The sequence below is a fragment of the Thunnus thynnus genome, chromosome 20 (assembly GCF_963924715.1).
Source record: "Thunnus thynnus chromosome 20, fThuThy2.1, whole genome shotgun sequence".
In the NCBI taxonomy this organism is placed as follows: Eukaryota; Metazoa; Chordata; class Actinopteri; order Scombriformes; family Scombridae; genus Thunnus; species Thunnus thynnus.
Window position 1 is genome coordinate 22,858,523 of NC_089536.1, and position 12,973 is coordinate 22,871,495.

General features: G+C 40.7%; 2 protein-coding genes across 3 annotated transcripts; one reads left to right on the forward strand and one right to left on the reverse strand.

Moving 5' to 3' along the window:
* Positions 1-1,581: 1,581 nt before the first annotated feature.
* On the reverse strand, positions 1,582-5,760 carry mrpl38 (mitochondrial ribosomal protein L38). Its single transcript, XM_067575540.1, has 9 exons — positions 5,636-5,760; positions 4,529-4,717; positions 4,287-4,418; positions 3,969-4,171; positions 3,712-3,784; positions 2,909-2,954; positions 2,558-2,716; positions 2,026-2,162; positions 1,582-1,828 (listed from the first exon to the last, which is right to left on the reverse strand). The coding sequence occupies exons 1-9, from the start codon at positions 5,718-5,720 to the stop codon at positions 1,692-1,694; spliced, it is 1,161 nt and encodes a 386-aa protein (XP_067431641.1). The 5' UTR covers positions 5,721-5,760; the 3' UTR covers positions 1,582-1,691.
* Positions 4,616-12,111, forward strand: trim65 (tripartite motif containing 65). Of its 2 annotated transcripts, none has more exons than XM_067575539.1 (8): positions 4,616-4,746; positions 7,368-7,821; positions 7,960-8,055; positions 8,544-8,774; positions 10,278-10,446; positions 10,542-10,631; positions 10,824-11,041; positions 11,425-12,111. In XM_067575539.1, exons 2-8 carry the CDS (start codon positions 7,372-7,374, stop codon positions 11,731-11,733), a joined length of 1,563 nt encoding a protein of 520 aa, XP_067431640.1. In that variant the 5' UTR covers positions 4,616-4,746; positions 7,368-7,371; the 3' UTR covers positions 11,734-12,111. The 2 variants fall into 2 exon arrangements, with proteins under 2 accessions (XP_067431640.1, XP_067431639.1); XM_067575538.1 differs by lacking the exon at positions 4,616-4,746 and adding an exon at positions 5,906-6,341.
* The last annotated feature ends 862 nt before the right edge of the window (positions 12,112-12,973 follow it).

The window sequence follows — 12,973 nt, forward strand, 5'->3', positions numbered from 1 at the left end:
AGCTAATATGAAGCTCCAGCGTCCAAATGAGTCAAATCAAGTAGATATCTTTCAACATTACAGTCTTTTTAGTGTCAAAGTCCCTCTTTTTGTTACTATACTTCCACCGCAGCTCAACAGGGAAACAGTATCTAAGGAAGCACAAAGAGGGAATTTGATGCTAAAAAGAGTGTAAATGTGTCAGATATCCACTTGATATAACTAACTCAGACTGCTGAAGCCTCATATAAGCTTCACGTCAACTTTTAAATACATTTTTGCACAACATGACTGTGTGGACACAATGTGGACTTTGGCCCCCATCACTTGCATTGAAAGCACATTTGAAGGAAATCTTTTAATAGCCAGTATAAACAGGAGGAATGATTACAGCGAGGAAAACCTCTTTCACTGACTGACGTTTTAAGACACACTTGCATAACTGTGAACCCGTCCTATAAAGCTTCAGTGCTTTAAACTCAGCAAGCACAGTGACATCTGGTGGTTTGAAAAATTTAGAGCACACATTCAAAACTGAGGCCAAATCACTACAACATCTCGATGAATAAAATAATTCAAATGAGCTCCACCTTAATAAGCTATATTAGAATGCTGCTCACATTTGCACACATCAACAACAATAATAATAATAATAATAATAATCCATTATATATATATATATATATATATATATATATATATATATATATATATATATGATGTGTTTGAAACCCTGAAAGGGACAATTCTGAATAAGAATATTGTACTTTTGATTCTTTAAATACTTTTTGTTGGTAATAGTTGTTGGGATGTTGAATGCAGGACTTTTACTCAAGGATCTAAGTACTTTTTCCACAACTGCAATCTACTCATCCCAAACACATGGCATCTAAGGTATATTCCACGACACCTGCTGCTAACAACACATTGCCTTTCGGTGTTAACTGCCATAGGCATACAGTACAGTAAATTAAGTGCTTGTAGCAGTTTATCTTACACCAAGGAAGCCTGAACCCTTTACCAGAGGGTAAAACCTGAAATTTAAAGTAAGGGCCATGAGTTGAATCTGAATCTTGAATATTATCCATGTCTGAAAAAACCCTTATTGCCCAAAAACCCTGTACGAAGAGAAACCAGTGATCTGCCTTGTGTTCGATGAGAAAAAGGCAAACAAGACAAAATTCTTGTAATGATAAGAAAATGAACAAAAAGATCAAGATTTAAAATTGAAGACGTTCATATAACACTTGCTGTTTTTGGTGTCAATTTTCAACACGTTTGGATGAGTCGACATGTTGAATGTTGCAATAAAAAGCATTTGGAGCACATAACTCACATAAGGACACACACTCCTCGAAATTATTAAATGATTATTTCAAAAATACTAAATGTTTTCTCATCAGCATTTGAATCTGCATCAAAGTACCAATAGCAGTAAATATTCATGGAATACATGTGCCAGAAAAAAATATGATTGTCCTTTATGTCATTTAAAAAAAAATCTTAAATCCAGATCCCCTATAGTTCTAACTTTATCTTTCACCTCAACGTTTTTTAAAAAATCTCCAAAACAGACATACAAAAGGAGACCTTTAATTGATGTGAATGCTAAAAATTCTTTATTATTTTAACATAAATATGCTGAACATGATTTCACATTTGCAAGAAAATGTGTTACAGATTTTTTGCAACTCTGCTAGTGTGTCTTATAATCAATATATGCCATAGGTGTGCTCCTTTCCATCTCTGTATCTGTCCAGGTAGCGTAAGGGCTGTCCATTAGGGAACTTGACCTGCGTAGGGTGGTACACCGGAGGCCGGATAAACTCAAACACCGGCTCCCTCATGTCTGCAGGGGAGAAGATAAAACAGACAGACTTAATTATTTAGACAGGTAGTTGTCACACAAACCAGTTTTTTCCCAACTCAGATCGTCTAGGAAATCTAGGAAGGATGAGGTAAGCTGTTTGTTGAACATTTATTTTTAAATCTCACAAGACTAAACTTGCACTGTGTTTCCTTTTTGTGAGTATTAGTGTAACTCACTGAGCGTGTTGTGAAAAGTGTTGGTGACGGACTCATCCCACTGGCACTGGAAGAACGCCAGGCCCGCAGGTGTCATGTTGTCCTGGTGCTTCCTGTAGAAATCCAACGTCTTAAATGTACGATCCACCAGTGAATGGCTGAGGAGGAGAGAGGTAACACTTGTTTAGAGTGTTTGTGTCTGTATCAAACATGAATTAACACACAAGTCAACGTCAAGTTTTTTTAACACTGAAGGATTTTATAACTTTCACTAATACAAATATAAACTTATGCTTGAAAACTCGGTTTTAGACAAAAAAAAAGTCCTCTTTGTGGATTGTTTTCTATTTTTATATCCTTGTTAAAGCTGCAATTAGCAAAATGTGAACCTCAAAATCCACAAACATATTCACCAAAAGATCTAACATTAAAGCATTAAGAGGAAAACGCAGTATACATATATATATATATATAAAAGAAATGTATCTGCATAACAATATTAAAAAAAACAACTATTTGAGCACTTATGCTACATCAGAGATGTGTTGCTCACCACGGTGATGGCCTAACATCCTCCTGGAAGTTGATGGGTCCTTCCTGTTTGAAGAGGACATAAATGTAGCGGTGGAAGCCTGTTCCTCTGGCGGGGAAGGGGGGCAGGTAGTTACACAGCTCCTCTCCAGCCTGCACCGCTCCACCTGGTATGTTGCCCCTATAGAGACACAGGTCATGTGAGGCTGTAGCACTGGACTCTCAGAATCAAGTGAGACCAAATGAGTGTAGTTTTGCCTTTATAATCACATGTGTTGGAAGTCACTGAAGTCCTAACACTGGACACTATGAGGTGTACAAACAAGTGCTTTGGTCAGGTTTAAGTCATGTTAAGTTGACTTGAAGTACTTACACCAGCCAGTGCATGTATTCTGCCTCATTATCCAGAAGATGCTCATCTGAAAAAGATATTATCTTTATTATGGAGAATCCATCAATCATCTGTATTGTTTCCTACAAAGATGGTAACATCATAATCTTGTGGTAGAGAAAGTGTCTCCTGTTAAGGGATAAGGCTGGTGATTTTCTATATATTTCTTTTCATCAACCAATCTCATGTGCAGGGCCAAACCAACAAAGAACTGATCTACTAGCAAGTATTGTTGTCCAAAAACTATTAAAACACATCAATGAACCACACTGCTGCACTGGGTGACATGTTCCTTCATTATGAACAGCTCCAAAGACTAACAGCAGCGATTACATTTTCAGTCTCAGGAGAGTAGTTCTGTGTAAGGAGGCCACTGAGCATGCACTACATATCACAACCTCTTGACTTTGTACTACATACATTTTTCAAAGAACTTCAGTAAAAAGTCAGGAACTTCTCTCTGGAGACTGAAAATGTGATCGCTGTTGTTAGTCTTTGGAGTCATTTCTAAACAACGTGGCCAAACTCTTTGTGGTGAAGCACTGTCACCCAGTGCAGCTGTGTGGCTCACTGATATGTTTTTAATAGTTTCTAGACAATAATGGAGGTCTACAGCACAGAGGAATAAGATATATCAGGCTTTGGATACAAGCACAATACTTGTACGTAGGATGAGTTCTTTGTTGGTTTGGCTCTGCACATGAGCTTTGTTGATAAAAAGAAAAATATAGAATATTGCCAGCCTTATCCTTTAAAGATGATGTTCTCTACTACACCAGCCTAACCTGGACAGGTGAGCAGCAGGGTCCACAGGGAGCCTTCCTCTGCATCAAAGCTGATCTGGGGGGCAGACGCTGCCTGCAGAAAAAAAAAGTCCAGTCAGAGAAGACACATAAATGTGGGTAGGAGGCAAAAAGATGAAAAGATAAGTGAAGAAATTGCAATATAGGCTGAAAAAGCCAGAAGAGGCAGAAAGTTGTTGTCCCTAAAAAATTGCAAAACTAGACTAAGACAATTTAAGAATCCTGTTCCTTTAACATACTTCAGTCGGTGTCAGCCGATTCCCATAATGCACTTGACCACTGTTGTCCTGGCTGTAGCTGATCCGCAGTGAGATTTGAGGTAGAAAATAGGCCATGGGGAAGAGATCTCTGAAGACGCCATAGTGCTCAGCCAGTCTCTTTATATGAAATGGACCGCTGCTCTTCTCCCAGGTTTCCTGCACTCGATCCAGAGGAATCTTAACTGGGGAGAAAGAGAGAAAGTAAAGATGTTACGAAAAGTAGCTGAATTACTAATTTATCACATTTTTAGTTTTAAGTTCAAGGATTTCCTGCAAGATTTGCGTGGGCGAGCTTACAAGTACGCAGACGAGAAGTCCTCTCCAGCTCAGCATTCTTCTTGTTCTCCTTCATCACCTGCCTCCTCTCCTTCACCTCTTTGGTCCTGCAGGGTCGACAGTAAGGCAGTCCTATGTCCACTCGCTCTGCGCCTGCAACAAGACACAACTTCTTCACAAAGGTTTCAACTATCACAAGATACAAATGCTTTGACAAAGGATATATCGCTAATTTTCAACAGCTTCCTTCTTCTGTTTCTCACCATGCTCAGGATCTACTTTTTCCACGTAGCCTTTGTAGGTCCTCCACCAGGCCGGGCTGTTCTTCGCCTGTTCAGCTTGTCTGAAGTAACGAGTGTAGCTGCGATATTTCTCTAATGATTCCAGGTTTTCAACATCAATCTCCTCATTTGGCATTGGACCCAATGGAGGAGTCCGTCGACAGAGGAATGCTGTCATGTGGAAACATCCCCAACAGTTAGTAAGTTAACATACTGCACATTCTTTGTAATGTTGTCTGTTTATTCCTGCTGTCATACATAAGTTTAGAGACATTTGAATTTATTGAGGTTATCCATACTCAGCAGCTAATACATCTTACAGTGATTAGTAGTATGCTAAGCTGAAAATCAATTAAATTCAACTGGTAGGCTATTACAAAACTTGACCTTTTGTGGTCAGTGTCAGCAGGCTGGGCTGACAAGTGTATCCTCTGTACATGCAAAACCCCATTCACAAATGTGCTCATTTTACATACGACGCTGACGTTAGCTTCCAATTTGGGGTTAAGGGAAACATAAATAATTAGATTAAGCAGCTGATTCTAAATTTTTCACTATTTACACTTGTGAAAAAGTGTTAAACATTGTAGCAAAAAGCCTTAACGCTGTTTACACCCACTCTCAGATTTGTGAAACCTTTATTTTGCTTATGAAAACACGAAAAGGTGATTTCACTAGACCAGATCCACATCAAAAACCACTACATTTAGACTTGTCAAATCTTAATTATAATAATCTAATCCAGATTTGACAACCACCGTTCACATTTGGTTGTACTGCTGTTTTCCTCAAACCAACAGTGCTCACAATAAAATGCTATTATCTTCTCAGTGGTGTCTGATACCAGATAAATTAGTATTAGTGCTGGGCCTCGAGTCTTGTTCTTAAGAAATGTTTCGCTTGGCCGATCAGTGGCCCTCTCAGTTCATTACATTATAAGATTTTTCTAAGGAGTTTGGTGAGAGAGAAGATGCGCGCATGTATCTGTCAGCTAACACGCTGTAACGGTACATGCAGTAGCTACTGAGGCCCAAGCACAACACTCATACAAATGAACCCAAAATCATTTTTACTTTATCGTAACAATACCTGTTGTGACAAATGTCCTCGCATTGTTGACCCCTAAATCTGTCCCATTTCTCAGGACTGCGGTGCAAACCGTGCGCAACGCCATCTTGGAGTGATGCCTTTTTTCAATTGTACGGTGGCCGTGAGGTAGAAAACGAGTCCGTGCGTTTTTAACTGGCTTGTTTTAGTGACTGACAGTACCAGTAGACAATAATAGTAACATATATTATGTTGTGTTTTTAACTGATTAAAAGCTAGTTTTTGTACACATTTATCGTACAGCAATTTTAAAAAATAGTTAGTATAGTTAGTAATAGTTAATTTTGTTGGTGTTAAACCAAACAAGATACGTTAGTTAGTTAGTTAGTAAGTATTATTTAAATAATAAATTATACTTATATATAGATATATATATAATGTATACATTATTTAAATGTAATGTCAACACATTTAATTATTATAACAATAGCATTGTGTTAAGTGTGGTGTGTAGTCCTGATCCAGTCGTGTTGGAGAGTCATCTCTGTGCGTCTGTCGACTTTCCTGACAGCTCATGAAGGCAGCATTTTTGCGTCTATCGACTTTCCTGACAGGCCGTGAAGGCAGCCCTTTTGCGTCTATCGACTTTCCTGACAGGCCATGAAGGCAGCACTCTTGCGTGTGTCGTCATCAGGGAAGCTTCAGTGCTCTCAGTCAGATGCTCTGCATGAATGTCACTGCTGAAGTGGTAAGAATTCATATTGTGTCTTTTTTGTGTTATGTCAAGGCAGAGACCGTAAAATCGTGCGTTTATTTATAGTTAAATCACTAGACCGTTGTAATATTTTGACAATTAAGTATCCCCAAAGAGGGCCAGCTAACGTTAGCAAACGTTAGCTTTTCATTGCACTTTGCTAATATGATGTGTGGAAGCTAACTGAGCCTTGTGTTGCTGATGCTTTGTTGTTGCACAGCCGGTTTACTGGCACAATCAAAAATTAGGGCAGTTTAACTCTTAAATACTGTTCATATTTTGACCCTTCACAGTATGGAGCAGGTCATTTTTGACCCTTTATAATTAGTCTCTACACCAAAATTTAAACTATAAATGTATTTTGCATCCATAGATATCTTATCAGTGATTATTAAATGGATGATTGATCCTTCATTAATGTTCCAGAGAGCAGAGAGTGTTTTCTTTAGGTTTGATACTATTCATTTATAGAGAAAACACTCACAATCAGACTATTTTATGATCTCATGTGATCTAATACAAGAGAACATGACAGACTGAATTTTATTGAAAGTGAAGGATGCAACAACATTTTTGAATGGTAGGTTTCATTATAACTATTAAAACCACCAATCAACACTGCCGGTAAACCACATGCTCTCCTATCCTGTTAAACTACACAATCAACTCTATTAAGTGTGTTAGTCATAAAACAAAACAATGAACTGGTGTGCAAATTTCAAACAAACAAACTGCAAAAAAAACATTACTTATTAAGGAAAAGTCATAAAATTTCAGGCTTAAAGCATTTAATTTAGGGTGTTTCTATTGCTTTTAAATATCAAAATGGGTCAAATTTGACCTGAATAGTATGTAAGGATTAAAACGTTCATCTGCCCTTCTGAGAAACAGTATTATCATTGAAGGCTGAAAATTAATAAATCAACCTCTTAATATAGATTTGATTTGACAGCTAAAGTACAATTACTGTCATCTTGTAACACATCATGACCAGACTCTTATTTCTTCTTCCTCTTCCAGAGAGATGTCTGCTCTTTCTTCAGAGATGGAGACCCACAATTTAAACCTGACTTGTGTCATATGCCTGGATCGGTTCCGAGTCCCTGTAACCATCCCCTGCGGACACACCTTCTGTCAAATGTGCATTACTATCCACTGGGACACAAAGAGCAAGTCTGACATTGGACCTCATTGTCCCATCTGCAATGAGAAGTTTCCCACCAGGCCCGTTCTCAAGCGTAATGTGTCCCTGTCAGTCCTGACTGAGGCTGCAAACAGCACCGGCCCCTCCTGCAGAGAGCCACACATGAGGGGCAGCGAAGGTGCGAGAGCCATGCTGCTGTGTGATCGCCATAAAAAGCCTCTGGTTTATTACTGCAAGCAGGACAAGATGTCTGTGTGCTGCGAATGTGGTATCACTGAGTGCGTAAACCATGATAAGGTCTTGTTGGAGGTGGAGAGGGAAAATCAAGAGGTACAGTAACAGAATGTCACTAGTTATGTCACCAGTTGGCAGTGTAATATAGATTGTCCTCGTAGTTTACTCCCACATCAAAGATGGTAAGATTGTGATGACAAAATACTGTCTCAACTAGCTGCGTTTCCTTTACAGCTGCTGCTGGAAAGGAAGAGTAAGGAGGTGGGGAAACTCATTGAAGAGACGGCGAAAAGTATCAACGAGTTGGCCGAGAATATCAACCAAGCTAAGGTAAACTCCAGATGACTCCGTTCTCTGTGTGGAAGTAACCCACAGCTTTACCACACTTCAAACAAACTGACTTTCCCGACATGTCAGTTACCTTGACATCGAAAGATGTCAAAGTCGGGGAAAGATGCTGTCTAGCACAGAGTCATGTCTAACTATGTTTCAAACTGGTCCAAGTGAAAATGAAGGCGAGCGGTGCTAACTGTCGGTGGCTAACCACATTGGCACAATGCAGCATTTCCTGCAGCTGTCTCACAGTAAAAGCCAATTTTAACGGAAATCTGTCGATTGATTATTCATCTCGCACACCCACAAGACTTGTAACGCATTTACAAGAAATTCTCAGGTCTTCACTGGCAAAGCAGCCGCTGAGAAAACTATGAAGCTTGATACAGAAAAAAAGACCAGAAACAAAGAGGATAGGACACCATTTAACACGTGTTCCCAAATTCCTCATAGCAGGTATATAATTCTGTATTTTTTATCAACAGGTGACTCTTCAGCAGACTTCTACCTGGGTGAATGTCAAGTTCTCCACCCTGATAAAAGTACTGTCTGAGAAGCAGGAGACGACAGAGCTCTTCATCGAGGAGCAGAAAGAGGCCGCCATCTCTGAGGCGGAGGCACGGCTAGCTGAACTAGAGGAGCGCGCTCAGAAACTCACAGAGAGCCAAGGCCAGATAGCAGCGCTGCATACCCTCCCTGATACAGAGCTTATCAAGGTTCGAACGTCTGACCTTATGCTTGACTCAAATAGAAAATGATGCACTGCAAGTTTTCTTTTTATATCGCAGTAAGCCGGGACTGACCAGAAAGCAGAGGAGAAGTGACCGCTTTAGAAAGACATTGCAGCGGTCTCTTCTTTAGCAGTGTTCTCCAAATTTCATCCCATTGGCCAAATCACACCGTGAGGATGCACCTATTTATTTTCTGTCCTTAACACAAGTGACATGGCTTTGATTTCCTTCAGTCTGACATTAAAGTACGGGTTCACAGTTGTTCATATCTGCATTAAAACAACAGTCGGGAGCCCAAATGAACAGTGAATTAGGTTTTTTCTTGCTGTAATCATTCCTCCTGTTCATACTGACCATTAGAAGATCCCTTCATAATGCACTTACAATGTAAGTGATGGGTTTATCTGAAGCTAATATGAAGTTTCAACCGTCCAAATGAGTCAAATCAAGTAGATATCTTTCAATGTTACAGTCTTTTTAGTGCCAAAGTCTCTTTTTGTTACTACATCGCAGCTCCACAGGGAAACAGTGTCTGAGGAAACACAAAGAGGAAATTTGATGCTAAAAAGCCTGTATAATAATAATAATAATAGTCAGTATGAACAGGTGGAATGATTACAGTGAGGAAAACCTCTTTCACACATATGGACACTTATGGACTAAAAAATAATACATTCACAAACCAGTTTTGCCTGAATAAGAGAAAAAAAGAAACAAAAGGACGGGTCTGGTTCTGTGTTGTGTTGTAGGTGCCTCACAACGAAGACGTGGCCACTTTATGTGGAGCTTTTTTTAACTGTGTTGCACTTCTGACCACACCCAGCAGTGGGGGTAGAGCATTCAACAAGGTTAATAATTCTAATGCTAGATGGCAGCAAAAGCAGGATTATTAGCCCGTGTTTGTTTGTTTGTTGTCTGACTGTCTTGACTGCGTTGATGTGTAACCATCTTCTCTCACTTCTTCATCCAACGTTGAAAGGCACTCGTGTGAAATTTAGGGGATTCGTTTTTTTTTTTTTGCCGCTTTGACGGCATGTTTATGCAGGAAATATTAATATGTAGAGGGCATGACATCAACATTTCTTTGTTGTGAGTCACCTGCTACACACAGAACAAGAAGCAGGGTTAGTTACCAGAGCAGCTGACTTTATAAAACAACCTGAATGAGCAAGTCACTTGTTTCAGGAATATCTGCTGTTTGCTTGAACTGGGCTCCAGTATAATAATAAAATATGACGATGTTTTGGATACAGGTAGAATAGGTAACAAATCATGTGGATATGATGGCCAAGCAGGTAGAGGCCTTATTTAATCCAAATAAATATGTGAAGAGAGTTGTATCGCTTAGCTGTAGCCTGTAAGTTAATAACCAACCAGAGTTTGATGTGAAAAATTGGTGGAATTCCCCTTTAAACCATTCATCAAACTAAAAAAATCATCAACTGCCAAATCATCAAGCTCTTCTCTGCGATGTGTTTCTCTTCACAGGAATCAATGCTGGTAGAAGTTCCACGTTTCGAGGAGATCCCCACAGACATACCGCCCAACCTGCAGGAGCGGTTAAATGGCGTCACAGATGTCCTGTCCCGAGTCTCCAAGATGGTGTCTGAGGACTTGGAGAAAGCTGTGAGCACCGCTGTGGGTCAGGACAAAGAAGGTAACCGGCCTCCGGGAATGATGTTCACTGTGTAGCAAGTTGTTTCGCTGCAGGTCGTTCCTCACTTTGCTGTGTGTTCTCACGTCGGTCTCCAGGTTCTCCTCAGGACAAGAGGCCGATCCTCGCTGTGGTTCCCAGTCCGGCTGCTCCGTGCCACCCTGGAGGGAAGGAAGGCCTCAGTGCTTGTAAGTCCTGCATTTTTTTCACTAATGTGTTTACCTGATTCTGTGCTTCTTGTGATTATAAGTCAGAGGACAGCAGAGGTCACACAGTGCTTTATTGTTATTCCTGTGATCATAAAAAATAAGAGAAAAAGGGCACAAAAATAAAAAAAAACCTGCGTTAACAGTGTCTGCTTCCTCTTTTCCTCATTACAGACCGATGCTCTCTGACCTTTGACCCTCGCACGGCCAACGGGCACCTGTTTCTGTCCCAGGAGAACAGGAGGGCGGAGCACCTGACCTCCGGGCCGCGCCCCGTCCCCGCCCATGAAGCGCGCTTCGACCACACCTGGCAGGTGCTCTGCTTTCAGGGCTTCACACACGGACAACACTACTGGGAACTGGAGGTGTCCAAGCCGTGGGCCTACCTCGGGGTAAAGAAGCTCTGCATGCTGCCATTACACACTGTTGTTGTTTTTTTGAGGAAAGATCTTGTAAAGGTCAGATATTCAGAAACTTTAGCTGAGAATTTGAACAGCTGTGATTTGAATGATTTCACACAGTGTCTGAAAATAACTAATAATAATTGGTTAAAAGTTGATGAACTGCTGCCTCACATAACTGCTAGCATAGCTGCATTTGCTATATTGTCTTATATGTTATCAGATAAATATTCTAATAAATATCTATTGATTTCAACCAACAACTCACAAATCTTAGCTTTTAATTGGGCAGAAATGTTTCCTGTGTTGAGACTTGTCTAGCGCACGTACGCCCTTTGATCAGAGTCTACATCTCACTCACATCCTCTCCCCAGGTGACCTACGAGACCATCCCCAGGAAGGAGAAGGGCAAGAGGTGCATGGTGGGTATGAATGAACTGTCCTGGAGCCTGCAGCTGGACGAGCGGCAGCTCAGCGCCTGGCACAACGGCCGGCGGGAGACGGTGGCCGGCCACTCCCAGCACAGCCGCATCGGCATGCTGCTGGACTACGAGGCGGGGACGCTCACTTACTACGGAGACGGGCAGACCAGGCTCCACGCCTTCCACTGTGCCTTCACCCAGGAGCTGTTCCCCGCCTGCTGGATCGGAGAGGGGGTCAGCATCACCCTCTGCTCCACATGAGCTGACTGTGAAGAAGAGAAGCACTATCAAACATGGGCACTAGCTGACTCAACATAGAAGACCCCTCCTCCCCCCTCCCCCTTAACTATTTAGGAGGATTTTTAAATCTTTTTTTTTTTTTTTTAAATGACTGACTTCTTAATTGTTCTAAGCAGAAGAAGTGACTGAGATGAGATGAAACTTTATTGATCCCCGCTGGGGAAATTCACTCGTTACAGCAGCTCAAAATCATGTGTGATGGGCTTTTTCTCCCCAAAACTCGCCTCTTTGCTGCGGCTTATTTGCATTGTTAAATACCATATGACAATGATGTTGCTATGGAAACGGTCACAAACTCTGGTCCTGAAGAGTTTGGAGTTCAAGGACAGCACTACTTCATTCTGGTGTGTTTTATTTCTTCAAATTGTGTATGAAATAACCTTCAATTTTAGATAGATGCCCTTTTTCTGGTAGAAAAGGACTTTAGATCTCCTCAGTGTGTCAGATTATTTAACTCTCACTGCATCAAATCCTTTTCAGTTTATTTGTTCTACTGTAAGGCAATAAGCACTTACTACAGCTGCACATGCTGCATGTGTGCAAACGGATCATCGTAAAATCATTCATCGACTCCTGAAATCCATATTCATGCTGTTGTATGTCCTCAATCAAGAGAATCGGATGAAGTGTTCTTCATATCTAACGAGCGTCCTCTCCCTCCCTACTCCTGCATTATTTTCCTGAATCTCAAAGTGTCGTTGACACAGATTTTGGAGTGTTGCACATGTGCAGATCTGCTGGTCTTATAAACACACAACCTTTAAACTGTGTTTTCTGCCAACTTTATGTTTGCACATATACCATTTTTTTTGACTGTGGCTGGTACAGACTGGGTCTAATCTGCTTTGAGTTTCCTCCTGGGATCAGAGCTCTTAATTAATTTGTGTGGTCCCTCTGATGTAGAGATAGAATTAGACGGAGCCCACTTGGGGCGCTCTCACAAACACACGTACGAGAAGTCAACATAGAAGCAAAAAAAAACAAAAAAAACATGTAGGCAACAGAAAGTTTTTGCATTTGTTGTGGAATTCTTAAAGCATAACTGTACATCATAAGCTATCTGAGTCTTACAAAAGGCCCAAAAACAACACAAACATCAAGATCATCCGTGCACTCACCCCTCCCTGATTTTCATGTTTCTCTCCACTTTCATTTCTGGGATGAAAGCTGGAAGGTGTGAGCCAGTTAATCATGTGGTGTG

Bases quoted from the DNA above. Each gene is read 5' to 3' on its own strand.
- mrpl38 (XM_067575540.1), bottom strand. From the start codon at position 5,720: ATGGCGTTGCGCACGGTTTGCACCGCAGTCCTGAGAAATGGGACAGAT. The intron at 4,718-5,635 runs GTATTGTTACGA...TCCACATGACAG, and splicing joins GAGGACATTTGTCACAACAG to CATTCCTCTGTCGACGGACT. The intron at 4,419-4,528 runs GTGAGAAACAGA...GTCTTGTTGCAG, and splicing joins AAAAGTAGATCCTGAGCATG to GCGCAGAGCGAGTGGACATA.
- trim65 (XM_067575539.1), top strand. From the start codon at position 7,372: ATGTCTGCTCTTTCTTCAGAGATGGAGACCCACAATTTAAACCTGACT. The intron at 7,822-7,959 runs GTACAGTAACAG...TTTCCTTTACAG, and splicing joins TGGAGAGGGAAAATCAAGAG to CTGCTGCTGGAAAGGAAGAG. The intron at 10,447-10,541 runs GTAACCGGCCTC...GTCGGTCTCCAG, and splicing joins TGTGGGTCAGGACAAAGAAG to GTTCTCCTCAGGACAAGAGG.